The sequence below is a fragment of the Toxorhynchites rutilus genome, chromosome 3, assembly GCF_029784135.1.
Source record: "Toxorhynchites rutilus septentrionalis strain SRP chromosome 3, ASM2978413v1, whole genome shotgun sequence".
Lineage (NCBI taxonomy): Eukaryota > Metazoa > Arthropoda > Insecta > Diptera > Culicidae > Toxorhynchites > Toxorhynchites rutilus.
In genome coordinates, this window is record NC_073746.1 from 184,736,202 (window position 1) to 184,753,541 (window position 17,340).

At 38.7% G+C, this 17,340-nt stretch overlaps 2 protein-coding genes across 10 annotated transcripts in view; one reads left to right on the plus strand and one right to left on the minus strand.

The window, feature by feature from the left end:
- The window catches only part of LOC129780626 (uncharacterized), a 329,353-nt gene that overhangs the window by 274,284 nt on the left and 37,729 nt on the right, over positions 1 to 17,340 (minus strand). The window lies entirely within an intron of this gene.
- Positions 70 to 1,777, plus strand: LOC129780627 (uncharacterized). The gene is made up of 2 exons (XM_055789110.1): positions 70 to 833; positions 1,082 to 1,777. Exons 1-2 carry the CDS (start codon positions 669 to 671, stop codon positions 1,415 to 1,417), a joined length of 501 nt encoding a protein of 166 aa, XP_055645085.1. The 5' UTR covers positions 70 to 668; the 3' UTR covers positions 1,418 to 1,777.

The window sequence follows — 17,340 nt, forward strand, 5'->3', positions numbered from 1 at the left end:
GAAACTATTAATTCGAGTTGCACAAGAATGTTCTTTCCCGAATGAATTTAAATCAATTAATAAAATGAAAGGTGAAGACTGCACTCAGCCTGAAATGAATTTCAAATCGCTATTGAAAGGTTTAAATTTGTATTTGGATGATTTTGGTTTACTTCGAATCAAAGGGCGCCTCGAAAGATTGTCCGCACCTTTGGATACCAGATGTCCGATCCTGTTACCTTCAAACCACAAAATTACATTTTTAATTGCTCGGTCAATTCATCTTCAAACGTTGCATTCTGGTCCTACATTATTATTATCAACCATTCGTCAACGTTTTTGGCCATTGCATGGAAGGAAGATTACACGAAAAATAGTTCGTGAATGCATCCAATGTTTTCGTTGTAATCCTCGGATGAGTAATCAAATCATGGCTCCACTTCCTGAAGTGAGGATTACGCCAGCGCGAATATTTTCGAACTGTGGATTAGATTATTGTGGACCTTTCCTCGTTCGTCCACTCGTAGGTCGGGGTGCGTCTGTTAAAATTTACGTTGCGAATTTTATTTGTATGGTCTCGAAAGCCATCCACCTGGAAATCGTGTATGATTTATCGTCACAGGCTTGTATAAATGCAATGAAACGCTTTATTGCCAGACGTGGACGTTTAGTAAACCTGTACTGTGACAATGCAACCGCCTTTGTTGGAGCAAATCGAGAGCTCAAAGAACTTCGCTTACAATTTCTCGACCAATTTAAACATGAGTCTTGGAACAGTTTTTGTTTACAACAAGGAATTAATTTTAATTTTATTCCAGCTCGTTCCCCTCACTTCGGAGGCTTGTGGGAAGCAGGTATAAAATCTTTTAAATTTCATTTCCGTAGAATTTTGGGAAGTAAAGCACTTCGGCTTGACGAAATGGTAACAGCTGTGACTCAAATTGAGAGTATACTAAACTCCAGACCACTAACGCAGTTGTCTGACAATGCAGAAGATTTGAATGCATTGACACCAGGTCATTTCATAGTAGGAGAGCCAATGTTCTCTATTCCTGAACCAGATATATCAAATTTAGAACTTAATCGACTGAATCGATTCCAGGAGCTAAGACGTTCCGTCCAAGATTTTTGGCGCCGGTGGTCCCGCGATTACGTGAGTCAACTCCATCAACGACCGAAATGGCAAACCGAAACGCAGCTCCATCCCATCGAAGGCGTTTTGGTATTGGTCAAACAAGAGAACCTCCCACCTCTACAGTGGAACTTAGGACGCATTGTACAAACGTTTCCAGGGAGCGATGGTCACGTCAGAGTAGTCCTAGTTCGCACCGCAAATGGACTGTTTAAACGCGCCGTCACCGAGGTATGCATCCTCCCAATAGACGTCCCACAGAAGCCAGGAACAATCGAGGACCAAGTGTGGACCGAACCAAAATAGGATAGGGTTCGCATGCGGATGCACTGAAGTGGAGGACCTGGATGTCGAAGTGTTGAAACTAGGGAGTTTCAACGGGGGCCTGTGTGTTTGATATTGCATTTTTTATACGATAATGTATTCAGAAATACTTTTCCGTGCATGCTATAAGTATGGAACACCTTCAATCCAATGTACTGAAATTACACAAGCTTGAATATTATGAATTATTTTGAATTCTACTGTTTCCTCTGTCTATTGGTATCGCATTATATAAAAGCCCGAAGTGGATAAATAAAACTCTCTCTTATCATACAACTCTACATCTGTGTACATCATTTATTGGAAGAAGTCAGTGATTTCGACAAGTTCGCCTCGCTCGCTCTCGGAGGATAGAGAAAATAAGTTTATCTAAGTCTACAACAGTAGGAACAAAAGTTCCCCCTACTTTCATGTATTCACATTGTCGATTTCCTCCAGAATTCGGCACATAGGGGTTCAAAAAAACCGCCAAAATTTCGTATTTGATATCCTATACAATATTTGCCATACAACTAGTGATTTGGATTGGGGGCACTTTTTACTCCCTTACCCGGCCATGCCCTTTAGTGTATACATTACGTACTATTGCAATAATGATTCAAACAAATTTAAACAAGAAACAAAGCATAAACATATCCCATTTGGTATGTACATGCCCCCACCTTTACCTCCGCATTAAAAAAGTTCGATTTTTCAATTTTTCATAATTTAAAATTTTTATAATATTTTTATAATAAGAATCGTTTGCTATCTTGAACAACAATAAGTTGAGCTACAATATTCTTCGAAGAACGAGGATTGTAGTAGTAGGGTAACACGGGGTGAGTTAGACATACGGGGTGATTTGGACCACCCCATTATCTCAAAAAGTACGGCTCAACTTGGATTTTTTATAATGTCATCTTCTTTATTTGATGAACCGTATGTAACTAACATAAAAAAACTTTGGTAAAATTCGACAGGTATAAGGAAATGATAGCATGAACACAGCAAGCACTTTGATTGTCAAAAAATGTGAGTTTTCCGATCCCGCTTTTTCCCGCTGATTAAACAAACTTTTCGTGTATTGTGCAGTAAAATTCTGTTAGCCTACAAAAGAGGAACAATTTGATGCGAAACTGTAAGTTTGATAACAATAAATGAAATCAATTGCATTTAAATTTTTGCATGTTGTGTGGGATAACATGGACACGTTTCTGTGGGGTGAATTGGTCCTACAGATTTGAGGTTTTTCTTTGGTCTAATTGATTCCAGATGCCGCTGAATTACAAAAAGAGGATGGGCAGACAACGTTGGAAGAAGGAGTAGCTTGAAAGAGCAACGCAGGCTATCAAGAATGGATTTTCTTTGACCAAGCATCGAAAGTGTTTGAAAATGCTCGAACAGTGAAAAAATCCATGCAGAATTCGAGATGGTCTCAATCCAATTTTTCTGGTCTAGAATCTGGCCAAGACACCTGGTATCGATCCCAGAACACTGTTACTGATTGTAACATTATTCCAAAATACGTTACATAAACATAAGTATGTTTCTTTCGATGAAACACACACTGGACCAAATCACCCAGATGGTCTAAATCACCCCGCATCAAATTTTAATGTCCAAAAATCATCTCTTTTATTTTATGATATATTTGGTAGTTTAAAGCTTGACATAATGATTAAACATTATTGATTGAGAGAAAACAAGTGTAGCTTAGTATACAATGTGACATTTTTTATTTAGACCGTATTGGTTTAGAAATATTAGGCGGTTTGCTTAGGTGGTCCAAATTCCCTCCTTTTCCCCTACGTACGCGCTTGAAATGGGCATCTTCCTTCCTTCCTACTACTCTTATGTATTTCTGATTTATGATGATTTTTTTTTTGCGGAAAAATGGAAAAAATCGAAATCCCGGAGAATAATTTTATTTGCACTATGATATACAGAAAAACCAACACTCAAGCGAAAATCGATTTCAAATTCGTTTTCTAAATTCAAAATACATCCTATCGCAACCTATCATATCTTCATTGGTTTTTATTTGCATTGAACGATGCTAAATATTAACAGCGGACAACTACTAGCGTAGAGCGGATTTAATACAATTCAGTGATCTCATTTCGAATGCAGCGATTTGAACGGATATTCTCCTACGCGCTCGTACAGCCACCAGAATAATCAACACTATTTGGGCGTATAGGCTGGCCGCATGCTGTAACCTAAACACCACGATATCAACAAAAATTTACTGAACAGAGTTTCAGCCGATAGCAACCGGCACTCGAGAGTCGTCGAGAGATTGCTTTTGCGTATCTGAAAGTAGCACCATTCAGCCAACAGTTAGTGGTCGAACACATAGGGGAAAAGGGGGGAATTTGGACCACCTAAGCAAATCGCCTAATATTTCCAAACCAATACGGTCTAAATCAAAAATGTCACATTGTATACTGTGCCACACTTGTTTTCTCTCAATCAATAATGTTTAATCATTATATCAAGCTTCAAACTAAAAAATATATCATAAAATAAAAGAGGTGATTTTTGGACATTAAAATTTGATGCGGGGTGATTTGGACCGTCTGTGGGGTGATTTGGTCCAGTGTGTGTTTCATCGAAAAAAACATACTTATGTTTATGTTAAGTATTTTGGGATAATGTTACAATCAGTAACAGTGTTTTGGGATCGATACCAGGTGTCTTGGCCAGATTCCAGACCAGAAAAATTGGATTGAGACCATCTCGAATTCTGCATGAATCTTTTCACTGTTGTTCGAGCATTTTCAAACACTTTCGTTGTTGGTCAAAAAAAATCCGTCCTTGATGGCCTGATTTGCTCTTCCAAGCTCCTCCTTCTTCCAACATCGTCTGCCCATCCTCTTTTTGTAATTCCGTGACATCTGGAATCAATTAGATAAAAAAAAAGCCTCAAACCTGGAGGACCAATTCACCCCACAGAAACATGTCCATGTCACCCCACACAACATGCAAAAATTGAAATCCAATTAATTCCATTTATTGTTATCAAACTGACAGTTTCGCTGCATCAAATTGTTCCTCTTCTGTAGGCGAACAGAACTTTACTGTAAAATACACGAAAAGTTTGTTTAATTTGCGGGAAAAACCTTAAAACCACGATCGGAAAGCTCACATTTTTTGACAATCAAAGTGCTTGTTTTGTTCATGCTACCGTTTCCTTCCACCTGTCGAATTTTACCAAAGTTTTTTTACGTTAGTTACACACGGTTCAATAATGAAAGAAAATGACATTATAAAAAATCCAAGTTGAGCGGTGCTTTTTGAGATAAAGGGGTGGTCCAAATCACCCCATATGTCCAACTCACCCCGTGTTACCCTACTATTATTTTACGTTCGCAATGCGTGTAGGCGAACCACACTGGAATCCATAACATGGCGTTTGGTTCAATACTTTCGATTGCGATAGCTTCGGATAGTTTAAATTTCGAAAATGATCTCAATAAAAAATGCACAAAGCGAGATATAATTTTTTTTTCATATTATGTCATTGAACGTTAGTGTGAAAAGGCAATGATAGTCAAGTTGGTAAAATAAAATTATTGGAAAAACAATTGCGCATTTGCTTATCCAATAAACTCATTCCTACTGTTGACTACTGCTAAGTGGCTTACGAGGCGTCGATGACTGGAATACTGAGTGAGTAGCTTTACTGCATTTTAATTACTAGATAACACTTTTTTGTTAAATTCGTTCCAAATAAAAACACTCATATCGAACTGCACGCTTATAGATAAAAACTGATGATGCAAATATCTTTACTCTGAAATAACGTTGAACATTTACGTTCAACGTTGAAGTAACGTTGAAGTAACGTTGACATCAGTTATTTTCGAATAAACAAGTGTAAAATTTGCATTCTGTTGTTTCAATCACAGTTGAATTATTTCGTATGCACGATTATAGACATTATAGACCGACTATTAGCTGGTTTCCTGTGTTACTAAATTCTGTCCATTAGAATTTTCAAATCACATACCGTGGTTAGAAACTACCCTTTAAACTCTGAACAATTGTTGTTGTTTTTCCATGGAAGCATATTTTTTATTGTTGCCGCGTTATACGTCCAAGTCTAACAAAGACGAACAATTTTATTTCATGTAAGAGCGAAAACGACTCTTACGGTCACATTGTGAGAAACACAAACATTGCTTATCGTTTTCGCATCATCTAAGTTTCCTCCGCCATAATGGCTTCGAAATGAGGGAAAGTGAATAGAAACTAAGATGATGTGCAAGATTAGAGTGATGTTGCTCTGTTCGGTAACATAGTAGAACAATCCGTCTTGTGAGCCAAAAAGTGAAACATAACACAATTACGACATACCGGCAAATTTTCTTGGGATTTTATGGAATATAATTGTTACATTTCATGTGTTATTTCCTGGCTATCTAGCCTACTTATATTTTCAAATTCTTGACACATGAAACTTTCTTGGAGACAATCGTACACCCAAATTCAAATGTAATCTGTTTTATTGTTGCGAATGAAATGTGTGCGGAAACCGCGTTTTTTGACATTAACATTAAACACTCGCTTTCCGGCTCGGAACCACAAACGTGCGAGTCATATCTAACCAAGTTCCGTTGATGGAAACACGAATCAAATATGATGGATCAGATTGCGGCATTCAAAAGGCGCTAAATAGAACACATATATTTCACGTTTCTGTTTTGCATATGGGGTGATCCGTGATGTTGTTTTTCACGGTTGTTATTTTATTTAGACTGTCTTCCATATCCAGATGACCGGAAAGTATGAAAAATTCATGCTGCAGCATTCCGTGTTACATACAAACCAATTGTTAATCGTAGCTTCCGTTGGAGGGGAGAACAAGGAATCTATGTAACGCTTTATGCAAATTTCAACAGAAGCAAATCGTTTGTGGGATGCGTGAGATATACGAATTCAATGGGAAGAGAGAAGTGAGTAGCTTGGCATTTACTTGTGTAAGGAATGATAAATTTCTCGGTAAACTACCTTGTGCTAAGTGTGCTAAGTCTATGTTCATGCGTGACTAAACATAATGATAAAAAAATATGCAACACTCATACTAATGAATTATTTACCCCAAGCTGAAACTGATCGTAGCAGGGGAACAAGCGGTTAATTTGAATAGTGAACTATTTTAATTCTGTATTGTTAATAAGTGCCCCATCCACTTTCCATTCCATAATATTTGAAAAACTCTAAAAAATTTACATCCAACAAAATACAAAAGGTAAACATAATCAGAGCATGACTCGATAGTAGACAAGTTTTATTTTAAAATTCGATTGAATAATAGAATTCTCGTAGGTGAGTTAACATCAAACAGAAATATTCATACCAGTAGTACACGTGTGGCAAGATCGACACTGTTAGTGTTAGAATGAGCATCCAACCATCCAACTATCGATAGTTCATAAATTTTCAAAAACTCATATCTCCATTTTGGTAAGTCGGACACGGCACCACTATACGTAAAACATTGCTGAATTGGAAGGGTTTTCCAATAAAAAAATATCCAATAAAAAGAATATCGAATAGACACCCCCTATGAGACATAACAGTTTTTAACATTAAATTCAATTTTCGAATAAGATTTGCATTAAAATGTTATTTTTCCTAAATATGTTATTTATTTCTTGCTGATTACTACTTTGTCAAACATCATATTTTAATCAGACATCTGGATTTACAGTTAAGAGTTTTTGAAAGAAATATCAAGTAATTTTGAATGATTTTAAAAATCAGTCGTGGTGTAAATTGGTCATATGATTATGAAAATTGTGATATTGGCTTCCATAATCGAGTCGCTGTTTTTGGGCGATTAGGCGTGGAATTGCTCATTAGATTGGTTTTCTCGAAAACATCTATAGATTTTTTTTTATAAATTCATTTATTTTTTCATAAGTTTAAAGGAGCCGAATTCTTGAATATATTTAAATAAATATATAAAACTATACATATAAACATAAAGAATTTTCTTAAATCTATGGTTAGTAATGTGGATAACCGATTACTCGAGTTTAGAAGGGTGACATATTTTCTCAAGAAATGGATGGGATATAAGGAAATTATTACAATGTTGATAATCACACACACTCAATTCTCAAATATATTCGTACATCTATTGTGAATTTACATTTCAACTTATTCTCCTGCTTATAGCAAGGGGATTAACTACTCACAAAGGAAGAAAATGAGGGATATAAGGATATAGGGGTCTTCTTCTTCTTGAATGGCGTTAATGTTCCCTGTGGAACTTTTGCCGTCTCAGCGTATGCATTAACATGCATATGCATAACTAGCGTCATTTATTAACACTTAGTTGAGATTTCTTAAGCCGAATAACACGCCTTAAATGTATTCTGAGGGGCAAGCTCTAGAATACGCGTGACCACCAGTGCACGTCGGAGGAAATTTCTTTGACGAAAAATTCCCCGGCCAGAACGGGAATCAAACCCGAACACCCGGCATGATAATGTGAGACGTTAATCACTCGGCCACGAGTGCACTAACTAAGGATATAGGTGTAGTGGGAGCAAATTGGTCATGGAGGGCAAAGGGGTCACCTGGTTTTTTTGGTACTATATTTATTGACTATAGATGCCGTATTGATTTGCACCATATGTTTGAAGAATTTAATGAATTTTAAGTCACCCTGTACTTCAATAGAGCTGTCGCATGTCAAAATACAAATAAAAACAGAAATTACTCTCTCGATAGCAATTCGGCCGTAGTTCTGTGCGCATGGTATCTAAGGAATTCCTCGTGAAATTTAGTTTATTCAATCTGATATTTTGGACAAATCATCAGTTTGGACGACTGTTCACATATTCTAGGAGAGGTGAACAGATATTTTGTTTAATCTCAGCGATTAATTAGCATAGAAATTATTTTCATGTTTGGGGGCAAAGTGGTCATAGGTGAATAACAACTTACAATGTTCTGTATACTAAAGCTGATATACCTCATCACATTCTGCTCTTGAAAAAGATCCTTTTGTGGCTTTGACCCTGGATCAATATGCCACTCCAACCAAACCAAGCCTCATTATGCGGAATATTATGTGTTGATTACTACGCTTTTGTATGCAAGAGAAAATTTAAATTGAAACTGTAGGTGAATAGACCAAGCATATTTCTTACATGTACCTACTATAACAAATATGATTTGAACAAATTTGGATGAAAAAAACGCATAAATCTATCCCATTTAGCTTGATATGGGCGGGTGACCACTTTGCCCCCACTAGGTGACCACTTTACCTCCAAGCAAAAAAAAAAGTTCGAATTTTCACCTTTTTTTCTAATGATGAAAAGTGTACTATTTTGAATTTTTATAGTAAAAGCTGTTTGCTATCTTGAAGAACAATGAGTTGAACTACAATATTCTTCGAGAAACGGAAATTGAATCGGTATGTGGACGCTGGAAATGGACATATTCCTTAGGGTGACCACTATGCCCCCACTTCCCTTAAGGATAATCACACAAGAACTTGGTAGCTTCAAAGAAAACATATATTTGGGACATGTAATCAAGGTCTAACCGAGCCAACACATCTCTCACCGGCACATTGGGCTGCCTTCCTCTAGCCCGAAGGAACATCTATAGATGACCTATAGAAGGTTGATACCTTCTACCATCCAGGTCCTGTGTACGAAAGTAGTGAGGAGTTGGTCCAATCTCTTTCAGTAGGCAATTATGCATTTGATTTGTACGTATCCCCTACGGTAACGTACCTTGCTTTCAGCTATCGAATGCCGGGAATTTCCGATACATCCAGTCGAGCAAATCAAGGTGTAGAAAAACCAAATCCTGCCGTCGCTCTTAATCCAGTTACAACAGCTCAGCACAGCTCGGATGGTCATGGATATGAATTACCCCGACGTATCTTCCGCCTGTCCTACCAGAATATATGAAGGATACGTACCAAAATCGTGCGTTTGCTATTTTCTATTTGCGACTACGAAGAGTTTGTCTACGGAAACATGGCATCGTGCAGATTTTGTATTGGAAAAAATGCAACACTTTCTTTTGTATATAACTTTTTGTTACATGGGTAAAAAATGATTGAATGTTGGTTAAACTAGTTTAGAGTATACAGTTTATATGTGTCACATTTCGCCACAATCTGTCGATTGCTTATCGAGATCGCTTCAAAGCAAGAAGTGCTTCCACAAAAAGTTATGGGCGCGGTCCTGGAAAACTCAGGCTAGTCCCACAGCATCAGTTGGAAATCGACCATTCGACCGTGTCCCGTGTGGCAAAATCGTTTAAGGAGACCCAGACGATCCAGCGGCGAGATGGCAGCGGAAAAAAGCGAATACCGACCTCGTGAAGGCAAGAAAGGCGAGGGTTTACTTCAAGTGCAATCCAAACCTTTCGATTACAGGATTATTAACAAAATCTTTTTTTTTTTAAATATTTCTTTCTTTCTTATTCGTGATCGTTTACCATTCGGGCAAACGTTCTATCAATATAAATAATATTCGAGTGACCTCGTTTCTCGTAAATGCTCTAAAACCATGTTGTGTTATGATACTATTCCTTTATCTTCTCCCAACGCATTATCTGTCTGTTTTTTGTTTTTTTTAACAGATTTAAATATCTCAGTCTATCAATTTTATGGCGACTGGTTGAAATTGACAGCTTTCTTCTACGTGATGCAAATGGCTGTATAATGTTAAAAATCGAATTTAAATGTCTATCATTTATACAAAATTATTACTTCAATTAATACAAAAGTGAAACTATGTATCGTTTTCATAACTTTGAAAAATATAGTACGCAACGCCGTTTTCTCTTTTTTTGGTTCCGTTTGCGTGATTGATTCTCGAGTAATGCTTGGTTATGCAAAAATTTGTGTTTCATTTGAATGGCAGCCTCCCCTTAGAGAGGGGGGAGGAGTGTCGAAGCACCATAGAATCGTTCATCGATCCCTAAAACCTCTATATGCCAAGTTTGATTCCATTTTGTTGATTAGTTCTTGCAACCACCCCCCACCCCCTTAGAAAGAGGGGAGGAGTGTTTAACGATCATATAAATATATATTGCACCCTAACACCGCTATATGCCAAATTTGGTTTCATTTGCTTGATTAGTTCTCGAGTTATGCAGAAATTTGTGTTTCATTTGTGTGGCAGCCTCCCCTTCGAGAGGGGTTGATCCACCATGGAATCGTCTGTTGTCCCCTAAAACTTTCACATGCCAAATTCGGCTTCATTTGCTTGATTGGTTTTCGAGGTATGCAGAAATTTGTATTTCATTCGTATGGCAGCCTCCCCTTAGATAAGGGGGAGGAGTGTCTAACCACCATAGAAACATTTCATACCCTCTAAAACCATCACATGCCAAATCTGGCTCCATTTGCTTGATTGGATTTCGAGTTAAGCAGAAATCTGTGTTTCATATGTATGGCAGCCCAACATCCCCCCCCCCCCCTCTTTGAGAGGGTGAGAAGGGTCTATTTACCATAGAAACGTTTCTTACCCCCTAAAACCTTCACATGCCAATATTGGCTCCATATAATATTTTTCACCAAAATTAAGTACTTGTTTCGCGGCGCAGACTCAATGCTACAAATTTATCATTATACATTTATTTTGTCTTCTTTCCTAGAAGTATTCGATGGAAAAGCCACATGGCGCACTATCCGGCTAGTACGCTATCTGTACTCTCTAAGGGGAGCTGCATTACTCGAGAATCAATCACGCAAACAGAACCATATTTCGGATGTGAGGGTTTAAGGGTACGAGAAATGTTTCTATGATGGTATGACACCCCTCCATCCTCTGGAATGGAGGGGGGGTTCCAAAAAATTAAAACACACATTTCAATCAAACATATTCCAACCAAACATGACAATTGAAAATTTCCGGAAAACTCTGAAGAAAATGGGAAAATTTGAAAAATTGAATTCCCATATGTTCTACAATTTCATAGCGACAAGCGTTGTTAGTCCATTTTATATTTGCGCTAACGAAATTGATCTTTGTTCGAAAGTGGAAATTGATTTTTATGTGATAAAGCTCACTCCTATAGCTTCTTCTAAATAAAAATGGATCGCCGAATATGTTAATAAGAGCAAAACTCGAGGAAGGAATTGTACGATTTAGGGCTGTCTTTATTCTATCATATTTTCTGTATCAAAAATTAATTCCATGTGACGGAGAAGCATGTTATTTGCAAGTGGTTGGAAAATCTTGAACGAGAATTGTGTCTGAAAATAATCCCCTAACAGTAATATTGTAATGACGAGTTTTCGTAGAAGTACTAGGAATTTTATAGTAAAAGGTAATTTGAAAGGGTAGATTAGAAGATCATTGAATAAAATAATTCCGTAATCCTACGTCAAAGAAGCGGTCGTTTTCTTGACACCACCTCTCATATTTTTTGCAACATTCTGAACGTTCAGCACAATAAATTATTATTGCGCAATGCACAATTCAATACACTATCATTTTACAACACATTTACTGCCGTTCTACGCATAGTTGTCCTATGTTCCAAAATCAGCAACTGAGAAAAACGCATTCAGAGTTTTCTAGCATTTTTGTCTACTAGAAGCTTCAAGCATTTCGGTTTAGCAATACACTGGTTTTTTTATAAGCAAAAAACTATTGTTCAATGAAATGTGAAAAGATCTCCTCATTTGAATCAATCAGTTTTGGTTACTGGTTTGGCTCAACAATTCATGGTGGGACAGTTATGCTTAGAATATCAACATGGGACAATTGAACTTTATGTTGCTTTTTTAAATACTGAGAACAAACTATAAGTTTTTTTTTTGTATTTTTGCGAAATATTATGCATAAAACATCTTTTTATGAAGAAGGGAAAGATCTGCAATACTTTGCAGAATATAAATCTCGTTGTAATTAGGCATTCGCTAAAAAGGTGTACACTTGTTCTGTGAAACGTTTTTTTATTGTTTGAGAATTAGTGCGTTCTTCAAAACCAGGAATGAGTACATTAGCCCTGCTGTAGAGAGAGTAATGAATAGAATATCAACATGGGACAATTGAGCTTGATGTTGTTTTGTTAACAGACTAAATTTTTTTTTGTGTTTTTCCGAAAGACTAGACATAAGAACATCGTTTTATGAAGAAAAGTGAAAATTGTCAAAAAGTAACATGGGACAACTATGCGTAGAACGGCAGTTTAGCCATCTAAAAAACTAAGCAGTCAAAAATGTTGTCTATTAGAAATGGTGTTTTTAACAAACTAACTACTGTTTAGATCTACCGAATATCGATAATAGTAGAACCAACTTACCTCAAATAAAAATCTTCTTAATGTAGTGTAATTTTCAAATGCGAATTTCTATGTACTTTTGGGACAGAAGAATCAACAAATCGTTGTTATCGTAACAGCGTAGACCACACAATTCAGATCTGTATAAACCGGACGATAGTTTTATAAAAAAAGACAGTTCTTCCGACTCACAACAGTATCATGGCGTGTTATTTAGCATTGGAAGCTCAACCACACCGTAATAAAAATGACCCAACATAAATGTTTCTCCCCGTCTGAAAACAAGTCTAGACAGCACGGCTCATCATTAAATCATTAATGATGTGTAGCGATTTTCAAATTATACATTATCAAATGTTTATAATGGTAATAAATCTTTTCGTGCTGTCTGCCGTATGAATGATGCTAATATGGTTCTTGAGGCGCAAAAGGAAGTCAATGTGAAATAATGGTAATATGGTTGGACAGTGGGGTGGCAATCATCGTAACAATCATTCGCGATGGAATCGTTTATCCGCAATAGAATGTATCTTGTTTGAAGGCGGGCTCCGGGCTGCTCCAAACAACCACCCTAAGCCGGAATGGAAAACTCATGTGTTGATTCAATTACGCTTTCGAGGGGGTAATTTTCCTGCTCTGCATTCCAATGCTGTCAGCGTTTTGTCTTCGCACATACATTCGGCTTCATTGGATCACCTGATCAAATACAATGTGATACTTTCTACGTTTTGATCTTGCAAACACTGAAAGAAAACTGACGTCAGGAGCAAACGCGCAACAGAACGTGATAATCATGTTTTCTTTCCGCAAGAGGAAAATAGCGAGGAAGCTGAGCGTAAATTTACAAGTACATGATTTCGAAAATGCTCATTCGTTCATTGAATCCGAAATCAAAACACCATTGGTGAAGAAACTTTTCAAACGAAGTCATAATGATGTATTTTCATTGGTGTTACTGCTAATGGGTGTTGCTGTCGAGGTAACAAAGGCCGGGTCCGAGAAAGAGCATTTGGTTCGGCACAAATAACCTAGACAGAAATTTGTTTTCTTCAATGGATTGAAACAGGCTGATGTCAGAAATACGTTCAATGATTATGCAGGAAATAAAATAAAAATCAGTGGAAATGAGCAAGTTCATCGGTACAGCTAAAATGGCTAATTCGTCAATATTTCCCAGTAAAGTTTATTTATCCATTCGGAAGACGGTCTTGCTCGAACTTAGTAATATTTGTTGTTTCACGCAAAAGTAGTTTCTGTTCATCACATATCGAAATTTGCTTGCTCAATTCATTCGTTTTTTTACTGTAATGAGATGCGTCAAATAGCAGACTATGTTGCAAAAATTCGCAAAATGTCCCTATACCCTTCTCTCGGGCTTCAAGGCTAAGTTGGATAGGATTTCTCGGAAGTTTAGCTGTTATCTACCAATAGCAGCTCATGCAAGAGGACTGAAGAAATATAAATACCGAAATGTGCCTCTGCAACTTAAAAACACAGGCGGCAGAGAAGATTGTTGGCAAATTGCGGTTATTAACAGCAAACGATGACACCATCTAATCCTCGTTTGCACGACACCTGGCTATTTACGATACGACCGAGCGAGATGGCGTTGGGTTGTGATGCTAGTAATTAATCCGAAGCCGCCCTAGCAGTCGCGATTTATCTCCACGCCATAGTGGGAGGATATCACCCGTTGCTCAACTTCAGACTCACTGTTTCGGAACCAGACAGTAAAGATGACGGCTGTAATTGAGAAAATGACGACTCTTCAGTTTATTGCCTCCTTCCAGGGTGCTCACTTTGATGTTGGTTTAAGGCACCACTTTATCCATTCAACGTGTCGAAGAATTAATATGAATGTGTTCGGAAAGTGAATTGAAAACATTTGCAAACCATGTTTGGAAACTGTGCCGTGAAAATTATCCGTCCTCGATTTGAATGCTGCAATCAAGTTGAGGAAACAGTTGTTTCGCATGAGCGAGAAAAATCATGCGGACATTCAAATCATGCGGAACAACATCAAAACGAGCGCGTGTAATGTTATGCATAACCCAAAGGCGCCACCTAGTTTTGTTTTTTTTCGCATCTGATGATAATGCAATATCAGTAATCTTACAACCACCATCGGAACTCAAATGAAACTGGCGGTATTTTATAGTCAAGAGCGCGCGTCTTAAAAAGCGCACAAGTTGAGTTTCCCACAAACAAAACACTCGCACTATGCATGTTGCTCTCGAAACGTCAGTAGCACAAAAAAACCGCCGCCCGAAGAAAACCAAGAGATGAAACTTGTCGGAAAATCAACATTGAACCGTATGCTTGTTATGCCATTGTAAAGAGCCTTTGTCGTTTCATGAAATTTTAACTTTATAGCAGCACAGATAACGCGACTCACCGCGGTCAACGATACACCATGCATGTTGGCTAGAGCTAAGCTTGATCCAGTGACAAAGGTTTGCTCTCGATAATGTGTAAGAACAAAAAAATAACCAGGGCTATTCGGAAAACTGGGGCGCAATCCATGGTGGCAGTTGTGACGATAAAAATGTTACTCGGGCTACTTTTAACATTTTTCTTCAAAATTCTGGGAGTTATGTGCGGCGTTTACTAGGTACGAGTATGAAACGAATGTTTTTGAGGAAACACATTTATAGCATTAAGATAAAAAACTCTATTTATTGAAAGCATTTTCCATCGATTGCTATACATTTTCCCCATCCCTCTGGCAGTTTGTGGATGCCACATTTTCATACGAATTGAAGCGCTGCTCAGCAAGTACGTGTCCCATCGATACAAAAAGTCGGAAGGAGCCAAATCTGGTAAGTAAGCCGCATGTGAGAGAACTTCCCAAAACTCCTTAATCGGTATTGCAGTTTGTAGTGGAGCATTATCATGCAACAAAATCACTTTGTGTTACCTTTACTGGAGGTGTGGTCGTTTTTTCACCCTTGTCTTGATTCAGATTGATCATTTGTTGTCGGTAGCGTTTAGTGTTAGCAGTTTCGCCAGGTTTGAGTAGCTCAAAACTATCTGATCCCATCAAACACACATCATTGTCCTTCATCCATGGTGATTTGGCCGTGCAACCGATGTTGATGGTGTCCCTGGACTAACTAAAAATCTTTGATGCTTGGGATTATCGAAATAAACCCACTTTTCATCGCCATCCGCCATCCGGTAAGGAAATGACTTCCTTTTGTACCTAGTGAGCAGCATTTCAATGTGATTTTTCGGTTTTCTCTCAGTTCATCTCTTGAATGGCACTAACGTTCCCAGAGGAATTTTTGGCCGTCTCAATTTTCTATTTTTGGGTCGTAAGGTAGTTCGCCTCCTCGTCGTGCATCCTGGGTAACGCTAAATGAACTATAAAAGCCGAGCGTCTGTATCCCAGGTTAGGGGCGGCTCAAGCAGCGTCTGTCTCGGAGCGAGCGGCTGAATATGGAATGCGGTTCCCGTCAGCTATATCTAAGATGGCAGCCCCATCGCGGGATAGTGACTTTAGGGCAACAACCTACTGTCTACGTAACAATGAAAAAGTTACAGAAACCGAAATAAGAAGATCAACTGGATTTTTGGCAACGACCTTTGGCATGAAAACACGGACACGAATCGGAACATGGAATATACTAACCCTTGCCCAGCAGGGAAAACTGGCCCAATTTACCAGAGAGACTAGCCGCCTTAAGCTAAAAATCCTGGGACTGAGCGAAGTACGTTGGTCGAACACCGTAGAACACAAGACACCATCCGGGCAAGCCCTGCTTTATTCTGGCATCCGAGGTGAAAATGCAACTTGGGAATGAGGGGTTGGATTCCTATTAAGCCCGGAGGCCCATGCGGCCTTAATGAGATGGGAACCGATAAATGAAAGAATAATCGTCGCCAGATTTAGAACACGGGTGAGAAACCTTCCGATGGTCCAGTGTTACGCGCCAACCGATGCTGCCGACTTGCAAGAGAAAGAGAGTTTCCACAGCCAGCTGAACAGCGTGGTTGAGAAGATCCCGAAAGGAGATATCCAAATCCATTTAGGTGACTTCAACGCGAAGATTGGCTCCGACAACGAGGACCTCGAGCGCGTCATGGGACGCCATGGTCTAGGACAGATGAGCGAAAACGGAGAGCTGTTTGCTTTGCGCACGCGTCCAACGACGTGAGGAGAAAATCGGATGTCGCTACGACGTCCGCCGGTTGGAGAACCCAGAGGTGAAAAGGGTCTTCATCGAACAGCTTGAAGCCCAAGCCTCTGAATTACCACCCGGTGGAACAGTTGAAGAACAATGGACAGGCATCAAGAACACCTTTACCACGACAAGTGATGAAACTCTCGGTAAGCTGCGTAGCGGGAGGAGAGAATGGATGATGGATGAAACCTGGAGGATCGTCGATGAGCGGAAAAAGGCGAAAGCCGACATTGGGCAGGCGCGCACTAGATCGGCTAAAGCAGCTGCCCGCCAGCGTTACGCTGATCTGGAGAAGGCAGTCAAACGATCTTGTAGACGGAACAAGAGAGACTGGACCAACTCCTTTGCCGAAGAGGGAGAAATAGCTGCCGCCAATGGAGATATCCGCCCATTGTACGGTATTTCTCGCCGCCTTAGTGGTATCAGGACAAATGCCAGAATGCCGCTGAAAGACCGAGCAGGTCA